The 20,663-nt window shown below is 27.6% G+C and overlaps 1 protein-coding gene across 4 annotated transcripts in view; it reads right to left on the bottom strand.

The window, feature by feature from the left end:
- The window catches only part of LOC129958963 (uncharacterized), a 35,302-nt gene extending 15,919 nt beyond the window's left edge, over positions 1-19,383 (bottom strand). For 3 of the 4 annotated variants that reach the window (XR_008783354.1, XR_008783356.1, XR_008783355.1), the window contains exons 1-3: positions 15,037-15,275; positions 5,567-5,671; positions 1,202-1,266 (exon numbers count right to left, since the gene is read on the bottom strand). Coding sequence is in view for 1 of the 4 variants with exons in the window: in XM_056071720.1 (XP_055927695.1) it covers positions 1,202-1,266; positions 5,567-5,671; positions 15,037-15,078 (212 nt within the window). In the remaining 3 variants the exon portion in view is untranslated. Of the gene's footprint in view, positions 1-1,201; positions 1,267-5,566; positions 5,672-15,036; positions 15,276-19,317 lie in introns of those variants that run through there. The other variant, XM_056071720.1, reaches the window with a different exon arrangement.
- Positions 19,384-20,663: the final 1,280 nt, after the last annotated feature.

The following is a 20,663-nucleotide window of genomic DNA, read 5'->3' as shown; positions in this document are numbered from 1 at the left end:
TATTCGGAGCATTATTATAATAATGGGTATCGTCCAGCTTGCACCTCAGAATAAATTATAACAATCCAAGTGGCGCTACCCTAATTCATTTATTTTCGTTGCCTGTGGCACGTACGAAAGTCTGTAGTCGCACTTTTCGAGCTTGAAATCCTTTTCATCAATTTCAGCAGAAGCATAGTCTACATTACATTCAGTGTCGTCCGAATCCATTAGTTTAGTCGACATAAGACAGACAAATTATTCTGCCGTTTTATAATTACCGAATTCACTTGTACTCGAACAGCTAGACATATAGACATCCTGTAAATGGGTTTCGTTCGAAATTTGATAGATATCTACAAATTTTGTCGTAAGTCCATATACCAAATTTCATCCGTCTAACTCAAAGCATTTTTGAGTTATCGTGCTCATGGACAGGCATAAGGCCAAAATATCTATTTCGAATTCAGGGACGTCTAAAAAGTGGTGATTTGCCAAAATCTCAAGTTCGAATTGTTTGATGATTATAATGCTTCCTCTATACTTCGTACACAAGAAATTAAAAAGTCACAGTTTAAAAAATGTTAATCAAAAAGTAATACAGAATTTCTTAGTTTGTAGCTCACTCTATATACTCTATTTAACAGTATAGCAAGAGTAAATGTTGCCTAAAGCAGAGTATGGTTTTTCCCACCTCATAATCACTTTTAATTTTAATAAGTGAAAAACACATTTTCATAATAGTCTAGGCATCAATATTCTCCTTGCCAACATCATGCCTATGCAACTCAGACCAATTAAAATGTTTCTTCATATCTTTGACAATCAAAAGAATATGGTCAAGAATAGTAGTGTGAAATTAATATAAATATTTCAGCAGATAAAATTATTTTTTGATATATTATACACTTTATTTCATTAAAAATCCTGTGAAAAAGCAATTTGAATGCATTTATATCATTAATTTTGAAAAAAATTGAAAATATAATTTAAAATCCGAATATTTATTTATCAACACATTAATGAAGTAATGCTTTATAAAAACTTTTCCAAATAAATAAGCAACTTAAGATTATTCAGAATCTCTTTTATAATTCATATTATACTAAACTATCAGCATGATATGACAATTATTAGAATGATTTCTTGGGTTTTATGCATTTAAACTCAAAACAGAAATTTAAAAAAATAATTCTTATTCAGTCATAGTATTAAAAATTACCTAATATAATGATGGAAAGATTCGATGTTACTTTCTTCTGTTTCTTCCTCCGATGCTGTAAATTCCTAGAGAAATCAGCCATTAGTAAATGATTTTTCTTCCTATCTGAATTAATTTACAAATGCATGCTAATATATAACAAAATACAGATACTTATCTGCTCCAATTGCATGTGAATTCTATATATTAACAATTTTTGTTTTAAAAACTTTCAGTTAATCTTAATATCAGAAATCTGGCATGCTGTTTCCCTTAATCCTGTGATTAAGTAGTGTAGCAACATCTGTACATTTATAAACTATTGTTAAAAACTAAAGGGTAATGTAAATTAGAAGATGTACAATAAGTACTAATTGGAATTAGACAGTATAAATTTGTTTCAAGTTACATAGATTGAACAATTTCCATTAATTAAAAACATGGTTTTTAATACATAAAATATGGGAGGGATGAAAATGGGGATAGCAAAATTTCTAAAAGGAAACATTTTAGCTCATGGAGATTAGGATACATTTATAAGATGAAAATTAATAAATAAATTCTTCACCTTCGTGATGACACATTATAACTTATAGTTAATCGAAATGTAATAAAATTTAAGAATTGTTTCTTTATTCAAGCATATATTTCAAAATTCAAACTATGATTCGGAGAAATCTCCAAAATGTACTTCTTAATATTAATAAAGTCAAAAAATCAGTTTTCAATAATGCAACAAATGAAAACTTATTTCAAAATCTCGAAAGTTTTAGAAACAAGAGTCATATAATCAAGGAATAAAGAAAATCTAATATTTATCATGATGATCCATCTTTCTTAGCTGCAACATCAAAACGCGATTTTCAGTTTTAAGAATAAGCATGCGTGGAACTACATTATGAAAATGACATTAGATTTAAAATTTATAAATGGAATCATATCTATAATGTAACATTTAGATACATTAAAAAATGAAACAAGCCTTAAGGTCAAATTACACATTTCAGCAAGATAACATCCTAATATCACAATCCTTTAAAAAAAATCTGCTATCGCAAATGGAAAAGTGAATTCAAATATGTAACATTAATATCAAAGAATATTTTCAAATACTGTCACAAGAATACAGAGTTAAGGGGCAAACTTGGGAGGGATCCAGAGAAATTACTCAGCTCTTTAGCCACATACAATGTCAATTGGAAATCATTTCAATCAAAGCAACAGAATATAATATGGAGCCAAAGAGAAAACACTTTTGAACTTCTAGACTCGATTTATTCCATCTCGGGAGGCATAATTTAAGTACAAGAATATGTGGTAAGAAAAATGTCAGTGTACATCGCGACACAAGAGCAAAAAAAGCGAAAGAGACAAATTTTTCCCTCAGTGATTTTATGATAAGATTTCGTAGGGATTTCTACAGCACGTGTCTATTTAGGTAAGAGAATTTTAGGTATCTTTAAAAGAGTTTGCAAAGCATTAAGGATTTTTATCTCTGCGCTCCGAGTGTGAGAACTCGCTGAATTTACAGTTTTCTAGAGCGTGTGTAGATTAATTTAAAAAAGTAGATCAGTAAATAAGAGAACATTTTAGAATGAAGTTAATATGGATTAAATCAATATAAATATTTGGAAATTAATCAATATTTGAATTAAATTTTAAATCACACACAGACAGATAGATATTGATGAGAATGTTTACACTCTGTTTTCTAATGAGAGATTTCATAAGATGTGAAAATTATGCAATAATTATTTAGGATATTCATTATTCTTGATTCATTTAGCCTAATGCACTTTTTAATGGATATATTATTATTCTTGTAAATAATAAGCTCGATAATTTCATTATTATTCAAATGCAGGGATCTGAGCACTGCACACTCAATTTTAGAAGCCAATATACTATATTTTGCAATTCTTTTGCTCGAGCAAAATAGCACCAGCTAGAAATGTAAACTGTAAAATAGGTTGCTTAGAGATGTTCCTTCTAACAAGCATCTAATTTCTTATTGTAAATATAAATCAATCAGTATGAACAAAACCTGAGATGATTTCGACATTAAAATATATATGAATAGTTTTGAAATTCTGCTGTTAATGGTATCACATAATACGGGGTGTCCTAAGATCGACGATTTTCAAAACTGCATAGCAGGACAACGGTTAAGGTATAAAAAAAATCCTAAAGCAAATTTATGTGACAGGACATAAATTTTTCCACCAATGGTTTTTGGTTTTAGTTCAAAAAGCTGTCAATAGATGTGTTGCAGGGAGTAAACATGCAATTAAAGAAATAATTGAAAAATCCCCTCATCATGATTTTCCTAAATCTTTTAATAAATGAAAATCACAGTACAGTGTTTACGGAATGTCCACCATCACCCGTAATCACATGTCGTAATCAGAGATTGAAATTGGAAAACATTTTCTGGAAAGTAGGGGGAGGGGTGAAGAGTCCAGTTACACCTCTACTGGAAACAGCTGTCCATACATTCATTTTTTGAAAATAGAGTGATTTTGGAACTTACGCATGAGGGATCTGAATGTGGCGCTAGCTTCATAAGCCAGTTAACAGCCTCTGGACAGAGATTATCACTTTTGTCTAGTGGTTATATTACGCGGCTACAGAGCCTAGTGTCGCAGGTTCGATCCTCGCTCATAACAATTTGCCACATGTATTCCCCAATTAGCTAGTTTCGTTTATTGACAAATCCATTGAGATGGAAATGTACTTCATCTGAAATCCATATAGAGTTAACAACAATATTGCCAACGACAATCATGTCCAGCAATTCATTCGCAATTATGTTCCTTTTCTCTACGGATACGGTACGAAACGCTTGCTGTGTTTGAATTTTGTACAGGGATAAGGCTAAGAACTCACGCATCATCATATGCGGCGCCGTCTTGCTGACTTGACATGCGACTGCAGTTTTTTGGACTGATTTTCTGGGCGCTTCCTCAACGGCCTGTACATTTGCTTCTGTAATAACCGAAAGGTGCCGTCCAACAGTTCAGACTTTCACATCCGCAACACTACCAGTTCGTTTGAATTTATAGTAAATTTGCTTTATTGAATTCGTCAGAGGATCCTTAACGAATTGGAATTTCCACTGAAAGCTTCTTGTTGCAGTAATAATCTTCCCCAATCGGTGGAGTTCGAATACAAGAAAAATCCTTTCCTGCAATGAATACGTCATTTTCAAAACTCTATTACAGAATTTTCAGTTTAGCTCTCTTCTCGTCCAGTCACAGAACACTCCTTTTAAAATCGAAACAGAAACCCCTTCTGAAGCTGCATAATTTGATAATTTGCAAGTGGGGAAAACAATAAAAGGAACTTCCAGCGCCATTACTTCTAAATAATTACTCCTAATAAAATTAATACTTCTTTTAAACAATAAAAAATAAATTCATTTTATTTCAATCGGTCAGACAACAAAACTTTCTATTTTGATGCTCTCAGCGTAGCGGCGATTCAGGCTCAGATGCAATTTCAAAAAATTCTTTGTAGAAAAGAATCAAACTTCCTCCGGAAGTTTCACACTAGACGAAATATAAAATATGCGAAGGTACAGGAAGAAACTTAACAGAAACACATTTTGACAGTATACGGAAAAATTATAGAGTTAGAATCGTAAAGGTAGAAGCTGAACATTCTTGATGGACTATATGATACTTTTAAACATGTTAATATCTGTTGGCTTGCATGCAATATATATACTGGGTAATAAAGCGTGCAAGAATAACTCATTGAAAGAAAATGGGAAAAAATAATGCTTTAAGGAACGTCTAGAAAAATAGCAGAGTGCTAGGCATTCTTTCTCAGGATTGCCACTCAAATGCGAAAGAAAAATTCCCTGTGTTTTCCCTGTATGTATATGCAATTTAAGACACTTTCACAAAGTATCCCCTATGGGGAAGAAAGCTAAAATGCCATAGAAAACATTAACTCTATCACGAAATTTGGAAATCTTTCCAACAGGACGAGTAACAGTATATAAGATAAATAAACTTATTTTGCTTTTTAAGAAAATTTACTCAGCTTAATCTCAAATTTATAACAAGAACAAGGATTGAAAAGCTACGCAATCCAGAACAATCTGCATTCTTCATTTCCTTAGTTGAAGCAAATAAAACTGACTGTCCTTTTAACAAATCAGCACTTTGGAGAGTTTTTGACTCAGATTATTTAATTTTTCTGATGGAGTAGAAGTTTTTTTCTTTTTCCATCTTCATTTGTAATTAGTATTGAAAATGTTTTGTTAAACATCATATTTAGTTTCAAATTAGAATTCCCTTTCAAAAACATGTCATAATGTATTGCATATATTTTATATAAAAGTAAAAATTGCAAAAATTATCAGCGAACATTTTTAATTACCTTCATAGGGAACACTCTGACAACTGGCACTTCTTTGCCCAAATCCTCAGTTTTAATACTTTTATTAAAGGTTTCCAACCTTTTTGTCTGTTCCTCGATCTTCGGCTGAAATCAGTAAAGAAATTCTTTTCTGAAGCATAATATTTTAATGAAGATATATTATTTTCTCAATAGAACTACAGTATCTTTCATGCTGTAATAACTTTCAATTGGATTTTATAGTTTTGGATGAAGTGGCCTTTTCTGTTTTTCCATGTTGATCCAAAAGGAGCATTGAAAATAATTTTTAAGCCTAATGTTTTAAATAAAATGTATTATTTTTTGAATTTCGAATGTTAAAATTTGAATTTTCGATCTAAAAAATTACATTCATACCTTTCTTCATTTACAAAAATAGCATTGCAGGAAAAAGAATCGAAACTGAATATTTCTGATTAAATAAGAAAAAAAAAACAATAATACTTTTTGTTTACCATTAGGAAGTAAAGATACAAATCCATAAATTAATTTTGTCATTGTCCTCACATTGTATTAAATGGGTTTATCAAAAAAAAAAATTTCACAGAATAGTATTTTATATGAAATCCTTTAACCTTCCTATCATGAAATCTATTAATCCTCCAGCAAAATATCCTGTACTATACTTTAGTCATTTTAAGTATTAAAACAAAAATTCAATGATAAAGTAAAAACCTATTTATTAAATCATTTCAACTATTAAAAGTTATGCCTACAGTTGGAAAATGTTCATTATCAAAAAAAAAACTGAAAATTTATTTCAAATTTGCAAGAATTACATCACTGAAAAAGGTACATTCAAGATGTTTAATTGTGATTATTCATGTTACAATGGATTAGAGCCCAATTCTGAACTGAAACTCTAAAATTACCTTCATGATTGTCAAGCATAAATATGGTTAAGAATATATGAAAAATACAGAATGAAATTTCGATTCTATTGAGAAAATAATGTCTAAATCAAAACATACTCGTGTACTAAAATACAATTTTAAAAAATATCAAAAATCAACTTTTGTATGTTTCAGCATGATAGCAAATCCATTGACATTCTGTTTTCTCAACCAAAGAAGTCAATAATCTGGTACAAGTATAAAAGCAAAATCACTTCCGCAGGAACACTCAAAATCTTACCTTCATGAAATAATGTGCCAATTCAACAGCATTTGTTACAAAAAATAAAATTCATACATAACAGGGTTTTTTTTTCTTCTTTTTTTTTTTTTTTCAAAACATTAGACAACTTGCATTCTCAGATTTTTTATAAGAGTCTCATCAAAAGGAAAAATTGTGCTGTATAGCATATTCAACATTCTTCCTTCCTTTCACCTACTTTAGTGCTATTTTTATGAATACATTATTTTTCTTGAAAATTAAAACATTAAAATATTCGAAATTATTTGTTTACATCATAACCTAAAGACACCACTGTGCTGTATGCAGAGTTCCACAAGCCATTATTCTATAATCTAAAATTCTATTACAGGAGCAAAATAGTAAAAGAGAAGTAGATAGGGGAGAGTGGCTCACCTTGGGACGCTTTTTTTCTTTTTTTTCTCAAAATTTTTTATATTGATGAATTATTTTCAAATTTTTACCTTGTATTTGTTTAACCTTTGCCTACATTATTTAACAGCTTTTAATCTTTAATCCATTATAGAAAATTTTTTAAAAAATATTTAGTAAACTTGTACTTTGTCCCAAGGTGTACTACCTGGTGGCTCACCTTGGGACAGCTGAAAAACAGATATGAAAAGATCAATAATTGAAGTACATTACACTTGAAATTGTTTATTCGAAAAAAGAAAAGTATATAAAGTGATAAATATAACTAATTAGAAATTAATATTTAATATATATTAATATTTTAATATATATTAATAAATTAATATTATTATATATATTAGAAATATATATAATAATAATATTAACACACAAAAAAATTAACAAATTTTATATTTAATTGTAATTAATTGTTGGAAATCAAATACCAAACCCAAAGAACGTTCGGTACTTTGCTTTGGTTCTTTAAGTTTTAATAAAATGTCATTTGAGTTTACATAAGATTTGTCCTCTTTTTCAGGATAAATAAATGTCAATGATTGATTTAGTCGTCTCAAAAAAGATAACTCATATTCATCGCCATCAATTCTTTCCATGTGACCTATGAAAGCAACAACAGACCTTTTACCAGCAAATTTGGCAACAACAAAATCACCAACATTTAATTTTTTTTCATCCTTAGTTTCATCTAAACTGTACACATCATCATCATTATTGTCATCATTACATAAATCACTAATCACTGGTTTTCTTCCAGTTGTATTACTTCCTACCAATTCTGAGAGCATTAAATCTTCATCTTCACTGCTGCTACTAATGATCAACTGAAGCTGTTTTTTAATCCCTTTTTTCGCTTTCATATTCATACATTCTTTCTCTTTTACTTGAGTGTTCTTTTATTAGTGATAGCATCTTCAATTGCTTTTTTTTTTCAGGAGAGTCCGTACATATAGCTGATCTTCCTCTTTTTCTTCCTCGGTTACTTGCCTTTCGAGGTGCTGCCTTTGGAAATGGTCGCACACATTCAGGTGTTTTAGGCACGGACAATTCTGCAATTGGGGACTCATCATTACTTTGAAGGGATAAACTTGTTGATGGAATTGGCCTATCAGTGACAAAAGCTGATAAAAATTCGCTGTCATCAAAAACCTCTCGGTTGAAAGGATAAATCCCAGTTACTTGAAAACCAGAAACAATGTTTTTTGGTGTATAAGAAAGGGGGTATGCATTGCTTACACATTCTGCAACATCATAAATTGATATAGGCCTCCCAGCATGATTAAACATCCATTGACTACAAGCTCTATTATAATGCACTTTAAAAGATCTAAACACTGAGCGGTCCAAAGGTTGAAGTTTATGACTCGTGTGAGGGGGTAAAGTGAGCATAATAATTCCATTTTCTTTGCAGAAGTCGATAGCTTCAATAGTTATATGTGTGTTATGATTATCTAAGATTAAAATAATGCTGTTATCTTTGGATGTTTTAACATGCTTCAGAAAGTGTTTGAGATAAAGCATAAATATTTGTGGTGAAGACCAACCACTTGGATTTGCAGCCCCAATAGATCCAGGTGGTGCTCCTTTCAACATATGATCCTTGAAAAACTTTCTGGGGAAAACCAAAAGTGGGGGAACTGAGTTGCCAATTGCATTTACAGCAGAAATAATAGTAACAAGTTTCCCATGTTCTCCGGATGTCATTTGACCAACTTGTTTTATGCCTTTTCCAGCAATAACTTTAGGTGGAACATGTACAGTTGTAATTCCCAATTCATCAAGATTATAAATCTCACTAGGTCTAAAGTTCTGACGATGAAGAATTGCTTCTAAGTTATCATAAAACTTATTTAGATTCTCTTTTGTAAAGCTGGTGGCACAAGAAAGACTAGTTGCTTCTGGTTTTCGAAGAGAAAACATGGCACTATGTCTTCTTTTAAATCCAATGTACCAGTCCTTTCCAGCTTTTTTTTCATGCTCCCAGCTTGGGGGAATATTCTTTTTATTTGCTGAAGCATATTCATATGCAAGGGTACGTGCATCATTAATTGTTAGTCCATAGTGATATTTCAAAGCTTGTAAAATGTAATCTACTAGTTTTTTTTCCCTCATCGTCGGTGAATATTTTTCGACTTTGAATCTTTGATACATACTTGAAGTTAGAATTTGGCTGTTCACTTTTTTTAAAAAGTACTAACATGGCGCTTCAGAGTTGTCTTACTAACATTGTAGACTGCAGCAGCTTCCCTAAAAGACATTTCTCTTGATAAAACTTTTGCAGCAGCTTTCTGGATATTGTTACCACGAACTGTTTCGTTTTTCTGGTATTCTTTATTTCTAATCCTTGCTATTGTTAAGCCTAATGAGTTCCTAAAAGTAGAAATAATAACTATTAATAAACACAGATTATGTAGATTAAATAAAAAATATTTTAAACATAATATATTTTTGTAAAAATATTTGAAATAAAAGTTAGGTAGTCACATCTTGTGTCCCAAGGTGGACCACTTCCACCTGTCCCAAGGTGGACCATTCACACACAATGAAATTTTAGAATGACATGCTGTTAGATTTAGCATCAGAACAATAATTACACATGAGTTTTATAGAGAAAGCTTTAAATTTCGTTATAGTACCTTTTATTTCAAAATATTTTCATTAAAAATCCACCTAACTACTTATCAAAGTTTTACATGAAAGTTACTAGACATGTTCTCAAAATAAAAATCTTAATAAATTCTTACCTGCTGTATCAATGGAATCAAAACACATCTGAAGATTTGACTGTGCTGCCGTCTATCTGCATCTATAAAAGCTAAGCATTAATTTAAAATCTAGGGCAAAAAATAAAGCTGTCCCGAGGTGTACTGTGTCCCAAGGTGAGCCACTCTCCCCTACTACAAAAAGTTTCTTCCTATAGCCAGTAATTTTTTAAATGCAAAAAGAAATCAAACATTTTGAAGAAAATATCTAACAAACTTTGTCATTAAATAATATATAAATAAGTATTTGCCTAAATGAGAAATTTTTCTGTTAATAGAATCACATATATCGTCATTATTTATTCTTGATTTAAATTTTCATTCATGTTCTTCATAAGATTAGAGGCAAGGATGTTAATAAAGGACATTTGTTTAACAACATTTAAATAAGTACAATGTCATTCGGTTAATATTTCTCTTTATAACTGAAAAAAAAAAAATAGGGAATATTTCAAGTACTATTACTTAACTCTTTCAAAGCATTTAGAAAATATATAAATTTTGGATTCAAATTATTGTTTCAAAAATTAGTTTTTCTTTCATAATTCATAATATTCCTGAAATGAGCATTAAATATTGTTGCTAAACATCATATTTTAATTTCGAGCTACAACTTACTTATTCCCTAAATTTGAACTTGCCTGGAGAATGTAGCATTATTATATTCGGTTATTTTATAAATAAGTAACGTTTTTGCAATAGCTATCAAAGTAAATTTAAATTACCTTAGAAGTTGAAGCAAACATAACTGAGTGTCCTTCTGACAAATTAGTTCTTTGGAGAGGCTTTGCATTGGATTTTTAAAATTTTTCAGACAGAGTAAACTTTTTCTCTTTTTACATAATAATTCAGGTGAAATGTTTTTATAGTCAAACTACAGTTTTAAAATTTAAACTTTCAAGCTGAAAGAAATTACGTCTTTAGATTTCTTCAATAATACAAAAAGAAAATTCTATAACAGGAAATGCCCAGATAGAATCTTTTAATAACCTTAAATGGAGATATAACAATTTTTTCTTACTATCCGGCAAAAGATATACTTGTCAGAGAATTTCCCATTTTTCTCATGTAACTTTTTTATTTGAAATAAATATTAACAATTTTGTTATAATGACAGTTTTTTCGAAGAAAGTTCATAATCCTTTAACCAAATCATTCTATTCTAATCATTAGACATTTTACATATAAAACAACTCATTCGAAGGAAAATAAATCGCACAATTTCTTATAAATAAAGAAAAATAAAACATCAATTTATCAAAAATTATGGAATCAGTAGTTTATCTCTTTGGAAATAAACTAAATTTAATGGTTTTATATTGATAGCCTTTTCTATAATCGGTGAAACCCTAAGTCTAATTTGCATCCTCCAAACACCATTCTAATATCAATAATCAGGATTCCATTCACGTAAGACAATATCTATATTAAAATAGCATTAGAAATTAAATTTTATTAAATTATCAAATTTAATTTTACCAAAATTGTAATATTGGCAAATATAAAATACATTTTTAAATAATTTTAAAATTCAACCGTATGGCCAAATGGTATATTTCAGCAAAATACCCCACTGGTATCAGAACAATTTGGAATCTGCAACCACTATTCAATATGTCATTTAAAACATGCGGTACAAACATAAAAGCAAAAACATATTCACAAAGGAGAGGAAGCTAGAATGCCACACTAAATCTAAAGTCCATATCATGCTAACTGGAAACTACTGCAACAGGATGTGAAGCAGAATAAAAAATAGACACAGGTAATTTGTTTTCCAACAAAATACTACACACCCTCAAATCTCAGACAGAAACATTATGAAATAGAAAAATTATACTAATCAGAATATTCTGCATTCTTCATTTTCTTTATCTAGCTAAATAATCTTTCAGTGAATATATTATTAATCTTGTAAACATTATACATTTCAAACATTACAAATTATTAGTTTAAAACTTCAAAATGGAATAGGGTGAGAGTCCTGCACTCTATTTCACACATCACTATACTATAATCAAAAACTCTTTTGCAGGAGAATAAGGATACCACTTAAGAAATATGCACTGCAACATAGTTGCTTAGAGCTACTTCCTGTTGCTATCAGATTTTCAGATGTAAGAGTATCATCAAACATTTTGAAGAAAACCAAATGAATTTCTTCTTTAAAAGTATCTTCACACAAGAAAATAAACACCGAGAAAGAAACAGGTTTTTAAAAGTTTCCAGCAGAATGACAATGAATTCCATACGAAATGCTGTATAAAATGCTAATGCCATAGCATGCTAATCAGAAACCATTTTAGTAGAATAAGCAACAGAATATAAGATAAATAAACATTTTTTTGCTTGTTAAGAAAATTTACAGCATTGAATCTTAATTTTATGACAAGAACATGGAAGGGTAAAGTTATGCTATCCAGAACAATATGCATTCTTTATTTCATTCATGTAGATTAATGCATTTTTATTGAATATACTATTAAACAAATAAATATAAAGTTTGAAACATTCAATATTGTTCCCTTATATTTTAAAAATCAAAAAGTTGACAGTTCTGTACATTCAGTATTAGGTGCCTATATTATATTCTTACATTCTCACAGTTTTTGTAGTTACTATATTATATTTTTCAATGTTTTTGCTATAGTAAACTAGTGCATGTTACATGAAGAAAAGCACCGAACAGATATCATTGCTTTAAAATATCTGTATTGTTAAAAAATTCTAAAGTGAATGGCATTGCATATAATTTCATTATTTATTTTTAATATTAAACTTCTGCTTGTATTCTTCTGAAGAGATTTCATGTAAAATGTAATTCTTTGAATCAATTTGTATATGATATCACTTAACCGAATGCACTCTTATAGAAATAATATTTCACTTTTCATCTACGAAGGCATATACTAGGGTACAAATCAAGTATTACTATGTAATACTTTTAGAACTGTGGAAAAAAAATTTAAATTCAAAAGCAAACCATTTTTAGAAAGCCAGTTTTTTTTTTTTTTTACTTCTTTTAGTGAAATGAGTATTAAAAATTATTTCAAAACTTAATATTTTTATTTCACTGTAGAAGTCGTATTTTACAGTTTAAACTTCCATGAGGCATGGCATTACTTGTATGTGGCATTAAACTTCCATTTAACATTCCATGTGTCATGGGTTTCTTTTTTAATATATATATATAAATGTAACATTGTTGTAAAAGTTATCTATAAATTTTTAAATTAAATTAGAAGAGGAAGCAAATAAATTTGGATATATTAAAGTCAAGTCTGTTCTTGAAACAGTTTTGAATCGGATTTTATTTTTCAGTGGAACAGCTCATCCCTCCTCTTCCCTTACATCTTTGAAATGAGGCTTAAAATTTTTTTAAACATATTTTAGAAGAGTTGTAAAATTTAAACCTCTATACTCACTTGAAATAGAATCATGTTTTTCTCCATTTTCAAAATATTAACATTGTTGCAAAAATAATCAAAACTGAATCTTTTTAATTATTTTGGAAAGAGAAACAACAATAACAAAAAGTTTGCTATTTCGTAGTACACATACTTATTGGTAAACTAACCATGCCACTATCTTCAATTTTATTTCAAATGAGTATTACAAAAATTATCTGCTAAGGACAATATTTTATGTGAAGAGTTTTAATCTTACTGTTAAATCATTCTATTCTATACTTTAGTGACTTTATGCATAAAACAACTGAATGGCAGGAAAACAAAACGCAAATTTATTAATCACGTACTCAATTAATAGTTATGGTCTCCAAAGGAAAGTTTTCTTTTTGAAAACAACAGAAAACATATTTTAAATTTACAAAAGTAGTAAGGGGTCACTTTATTTTATTCTGTCAAGGAATAAAGTAAATTTAATGTTTTTAGCCTAATTCTATCCTTAATTATAGTCTTCTTAAAATATAGAAATTATTCTTTTTAAAATAAAACTTAATTATAGTCTTCTGTAATTAAGTTCTAATAATTAAAAATAAAAGTGGTTCAGACTATATGTATGAAATAAATATTAGATTTTATTAAGGGAATCATACCTAAACTGTAATATTCAAGGATACCGAATATTAAAAAAAAAAAATTAAAACAATCTCAAAAATCACCGTTTTGGTTTAATTATATATTTACACAAGATAGCTCACTAATATAAGAGCTACCGTAAACCTGAGGTTTTATATGGAGAAGTCAATTAAATGAAATAGTGTAAATAATGGTATATATATCAAAACAAACACTCTTTCAAAAGAAGTCAAAAAGCAGAGAGCCAGAAAAACAAACCAAAATCTTATTGGCATATAATGTGCCACTTGGAATCTATTTCAACAAAATGTACCACAGAACATAAAATGCATATATATAATTTATTTTTCAAAAAGCTATGAAGTATGCATACTCCAATTTCAAACAAGAACTTAGTGAGATAAAGAAATTGTGCTATTTACTATATTCTGTATTTCCTTCATCTAATTGGATGCAGTTTTAATAAATGTATTATTATTATTCTAAATGCAAAGTTTGAAACATTTGAAACAGATTTTTTTATTTTTTTAATTAATAGCTTCTTTCTTTTCTTTTTCCATATTTGAGCTGAAATGCTTTATTTTTACTGTCTAACTAAAATGCTCAAATTTAAATTTTCATACTGAAAAAATTATATTTGATTTCATCTCTCACAAAAAAAATAAATAAATAAAAATTTTGCAAAAAATATTCAAAGAGAACCTTTTTAATTACTTTAGAAGTAGAAAACATTTTTTTTTTATTTTTGTTGTTGACAAGTGAATTCACTCTCATAGAAATAATATTTTACTTATCAATTTAGTAGATAAATAGTTGAGAATAAATCAAATATCGCTAGATAGTATTTTCAGAATTTTTTTTTTAAATATGCAAATTTTACATGTAAAATAGTTTTTAAACACTAATTTTCTTTGAGTTATCTGACTGAAATGACTATTAAAAATTATTGCTAAACATATTTTAATTTCAAAGTAGAAATTAAATTTCAAAAATTAAACTTTCATGTACCATGGTGTTACCATATTAAAGGTTTCTTTTTTATAAAAAATTAATCATTGCAAAAATGATCAATGTACATTTTAATTACCTTGAAAGATGAACCCAACATAACTGACTGCCCTCTGGCCATACGAGCACTTTGAATAAGTTTAGTAACATATTTTTTTATTTTTCCCGATGGAGTAGGTCTTTATCTTTTTCCATCTTCACCTGAAATGAATAAAGAATTTCTTTTCTTAAGTATAACATTTTTAGGGAAAATGTATTATTTTTTCAGTGTAACTAAAATTTAAAAATTTAATCATTCATGCTCAAACAAAATTTAATATCAACTTCCTTCAAATATTTAAAAAAAAAAAAAAAAAAAATGTTACAAGTATCATCAAATAGATACTCTTTAATTTCATTGATGAGAGAAAAAGGAATTTTTTGTTGATATAAGGCAAAAGAGATTTTTATTGATGAATTAACCTTTTCCTCATGTTCTATATTTATTTGAAAAAATTATTAACCATGTTATGCTAATGATTATATTTTAGATAAAATGTCATAATTCTTTAACCAAATCATTCTTTTCCATTCTTAAGATATTTTATATATAAAACAACTAATTGGCAGAGAAACTAAAGGTCCATTTATCAATCATACAATTTATAATTACTGTTATGTAGCCAAGAAAACCATTATTTGAAAGTCTGATTCAAATTCCCAAATTTTAATTTTAATTTTAAACTATAATATTTGTTTGCTTCTTCCTTTACCTCATATTGCATATTTATTTAAAATGAGTATTAAAAAATCTTTTGCTAAGCAGGTATAATGATTTAATCCTATAGCCAAACTATTCTATTGTATTATTTAGAGATTTTAAGCATTAAACAACTAATTGGCAGATAAATGAATGACACATTTACCAATCACACATTTTAATATTGATAGTTATGTAATCAAAAGAAAAGTATTCTTTATTATAGCAAACGAAAATATTTATTTCAGAGTTGTGTAATCAATAGTCCTCAGGTAATACAGTAAATTTAATGTTTTTTATTATAATGGTCATAGCCAGATTAAAGTTTCTAGGAACTCGCAGACAAAGCATATCTCAGATACTTCATTTCCTGTCACTAACATCTGACATGATATTTTTTATTGATTTCGATTCATTATATAAGGGTTTTTATGAAACAAATTCTGATAAACAGATAAAAGGTTTAATTAAGTCACTACTTAATAATTTAATCCCTTAACCTTCCTATCATTCTCATGAAAACCTGATGGAGTTAATAAGTAAAAGATATCTGCATTGTTGAAAAATTTTGCTGTTAATGATATTGTGCATATTTTCAGTATTTATTTCTTATATTAAATTTTTTCTTGGACTTTCAAAAAAAGATTTCAGAAAAAATATTATTCACTAAAGAAATTGTGGTAAGTTAATGCAAGCTCATTCAAATATTTTATTTTTCAACTAAAAAGGCAAATAATCATTAGCTACCATTATTAAATAATATTTTCATAACTTCAGGAAAATATACAAATTTTAGATGTAAATTACTTTTTAGACACTAATTTTGCTTTTAATTTTAAATAATTTTACTAAATGAGAATTAACAAGTATTTTTAAACAATGATTTCAGTGAAATAATAATTTATAATATTTCTAATTCAGATTTTAAAGTTTCATTATCAAATGACTTCATAATGTAAGCATTTTTCACAATAAATTAACACTATTGCAAAAGTTATCAAACTGCATTTTAATTAGCTTACAAAATGAAGCAGACTTAGAAACTAATTCAAGAAATTTCAAGTAAGCACAATATTTTGGCTAAACCTGCAAATTTATTAGACTCCAAGCTTTGAAATTTTGTCTAGTTTCCAACAATAGATTACATTGTTGTCCTGAAGTTCAAACTGTTTTCATTGTTTTATAAACTCCCCAACACAGAAGAAGGGAAGAATTTAATTTATAAAGCCATATTATTAATATATGTTTCAAAGTTATTTTATTACTATGCAAAGAAAGTATTTCCTATAATAATAATAAAAAAAAGTTTCAACATTTAAATACAAAAAAATTTGTATCAAGTTTTTTAAAGTTATAAAACAATTATACATCTTATATCTATATAATACTTTGCTTTCTACAATGCTTCTTAAAAGAATAATGCAAATTGATAATCTGAAATATTAAGAGCTTTTTAAAGTTAGGAAGCTGGAAGATTTTCCCTCAGTTAAGTGTTTCTTAGTCATGTAATTTCTCATCTTTTTGAATGACAATAATATAGATAAATCTAAAATTTGCTATAGACTGCCATACATAACTTCTTATATACTCCCCTGAGAGAAAAAAAAAAAAGGATGCAAAAAAATCCTATTTGTATAAAATATTTTTGTATCAACAATTTTACGAAAGCATTAACAATCATCATTTTAACAAAAACTATCATATTTTAGAATTCCAAATATTCTGAATTTTATATTATGAAAGAAATTATTGATTTCTTTGTTATAATATGATTATTTCTTGAGTACCAAAGTGAAAATACTATAATATCCGATTCTTTTAAGAAATGGCTTTGATGTGATTTATTGAAATTATAATATCTTTTATATAAGAAAAAGTTAATATATATTTATAATTTTATAAAAAACAATTTTAATACATAAGCTATAACCTCAAATAAGAGCTTTATTTCAATTAAGAGGATCAATAATTCTGTTTAAAATCATACCAATATAAAATGGTTACGAATTTCTACAAGAAATTCACTTGGAAAATATTATTTGTTTAATATTTGCCCAGAGCATTATCTAGATATTTGAAAAGGCCAGGTAAGTTCATTAGTGTAATTTATAATACAAATGTTTTTGCACATACACATATTGATTATTTATAAAATAAACATAAGCATAAAAAATTTATATCAATATAGAATGTTTGTTTCAAGACAACCTAGATCATCAGTCAATTTAACTACAAACAAATGACTTGAAATGAATTCTACAGTATTTTAAAAATTAGTCACCAAAAGAAAGAATTCTATAAAAAATTAGTCACTAGAAGAAAGAAAAGGACATCTATATAGAATACTATGAATTATTATAGTACAAACCCTTCATTTGAGCTAATAAAAAAATAAATTTTATGGATTAATTTTATTAATCTACATATTTTATTATTCTACAGTGCAAAATTTATTTCTATTCCGATTTAGTACTACAAGCAGTATTCTACACAAATCATAATTATTGTGATGTTACGTTCAAATATATATACATGTAGTAATTTTCTTTTATGGATAGTATGCAATTTCTTTTTTGATAATTTTTCAAACGATTATTTTGCAAGATAACTTAAAAAAGTATTATTTTTAATACAACTGACATATTTCAGTAACTTTCATAATAATAAAATATTATTATATAAAAAGACTAAAAATAAATATAATATTCAGAAATAGTTTCTTCTATCAGAAAATCATTGTTAAGAAAATTTTCAAAATACTGAGGAAAAAACTAAACACTAAATATATAAATGCACTGTCAACTGAATTTTATGAAAAAAAGGTCCCTTTTTAAAAAAATTCAGTTTAATAATAATTATATCCTATAGTGCACACAATAATTCCATTATGAAGCAAAATTGAAAAGTAATAAATCCGTTAAGCAGTGCAGGATGTTTTTTTATTTAATTTTAATGTAAATTTTAGTTAATTCTTTTAATGATTGGTATGAAACAGGAACTACTATTTCTATATTCTACTGGCCAATATTTATGTCATGAGAATTTTGAATATTTAGAAGTTGCAGCAATTATTTGTTCTTTTGGTTCATTGAATTTCTTTTCTGTTTTAATAATTTTAAAATTAAAAATCCTTTAAGAATTATTAAAAACAAAAATTTAATGTTTCTTTTTGTTAGCATTAATTAAAATTATTTATCAATTTAAATTAAATTTTATTAATTCAACACTAAAATTCCATGAACATTAATTGAAATAAAATAAAAAAATACATAAAACCACGAGTGCTGGTGAAAAGGAAGTTAAGATAATTAATTAGAGTCAATTGTTCGTAAAAAAAAATCCATAAATTAAATAACTTTTTAAAACAAAAACAGGCACAAATTTAATGGGAATTTTTTTAATTACTACACAATATTAATTATTACTTAATAAATAATTGCAATTGTTTCCTTGAAACATTTTTGAAAGCTAGGAATACAGTAGCATTCATTACTTATTCTGAACGTACTGTTGTTTATATTCACTAAAAGATTTCAAAAATTGTTATTGACAATATGAAAATAATTTTTTAAAAAAATGCTTGTTACGACATTAAAAATTTGAAAGTATGAGGGAAAAAACCTTTTCATGTCTCATCTCAAACTTATATAAGAAAACAGTCATTTAATAATACAAATTCCCCTCTTTACTTGCCATCTTTAATGTAAATAAATACGTAATCCATTAACCAATCACAATCCAAGAAGCACCAAACCTCACAGACGGAGAAAAAAAGCGTATGATTGGACTCAAAAAGGTTGACATACAGAGTAGATCTCTGGATTGTGATTCGTTCCTTGTACACACCCTAATTTGAGAGAGTCGATAAGATGTTTCAAATTCAATTTGGAATTTCCAGTTGATTTTCGAACCCATAATTTTAAAAAAAGGGGAAAAAATAGATTTGATTTTAAAAAAAATACATCTTGCATAGTAAATTTTTATTTTAATGAATTCCTATTAAGAGATCAGACGAATTAAATTCTGTAAAAATAAGGACTTTTTTTTAATATATTTAAACTAGTTAATTTTTATTTATTACTTAGGATAAATTTTACTTAAGTGTTCACTATTTTTTTACAGTAAAAGTTGTTTACAGAATTAAAAATTTTCGGAGTGTTAATTCAATATCTTACTATCTAGGTAATTATTAAGCATTTCCTCTGTTCATGTCTAAATTATAAATGAAACTATCTGAGAGTGGAATAACCAGCACCCCCCCCCTCCCACTTTCATGAAAGATTAACTATATTTATCGATCTACTGTTTCGCAAAGATTAATGGTTGTTAAAAATTTCATTTAATACTCTTTTATAAGTAACTTTCCTGGTGTCCTCAGGAAAATCGTCAAGCATTTTAGTTTTGCATCAGGCAGTTTATTATCCTATGTATTTTCTTAATTTTCTATCTATGAATTTATACATCCAATTATATAACAAGAAAAGACAGCAGTCGCCATTACTTGATTCTGAAGTTAAAACCATGATTAGAGGAAAACAAAATTTTATTAAAACTATGCTTCATACTGAAAACTACTGAATATGGAAAAAGAAGCCACATCCTCAGAAACAATGGGGAAAAAAGCCAGGATGAAATATTAGTGTGGTGGTAACTTCATAAGCCAGATAACAATTTCCGGACACCAGTGTATACTTTTGTCTAGTGGCTTTGTTACTCGGCTATGAACCCTAACGTTGCGAGTTCGAACCTCAACTTGCACATTAGTAACAACAATGAAAACGATTTAAATTTCATTATGACAATGATATTTATTGCTGCAAAATACGTTTACGATATTTTTTTAAATTGGTTTAAAATAGAAAAATATTATACAGCAAAAAAAGTTATATCATTAAAAAAATGTTTTGGACGCCAAAGGACACAAAAATCATATTCATTATTAGCAAGTGTTACGTCATGGCATGCAA

The sequence above is a fragment of the Argiope bruennichi genome, chromosome X1 (assembly GCF_947563725.1).
Source record: "Argiope bruennichi chromosome X1, qqArgBrue1.1, whole genome shotgun sequence".
Taxonomy (NCBI): domain Eukaryota; kingdom Metazoa; phylum Arthropoda; class Arachnida; order Araneae; family Araneidae; genus Argiope; species Argiope bruennichi.
The sequence above is the reverse complement of the archived record's forward strand: the minus strand, read 5'-3'. Positions and strand labels throughout refer to the sequence as shown.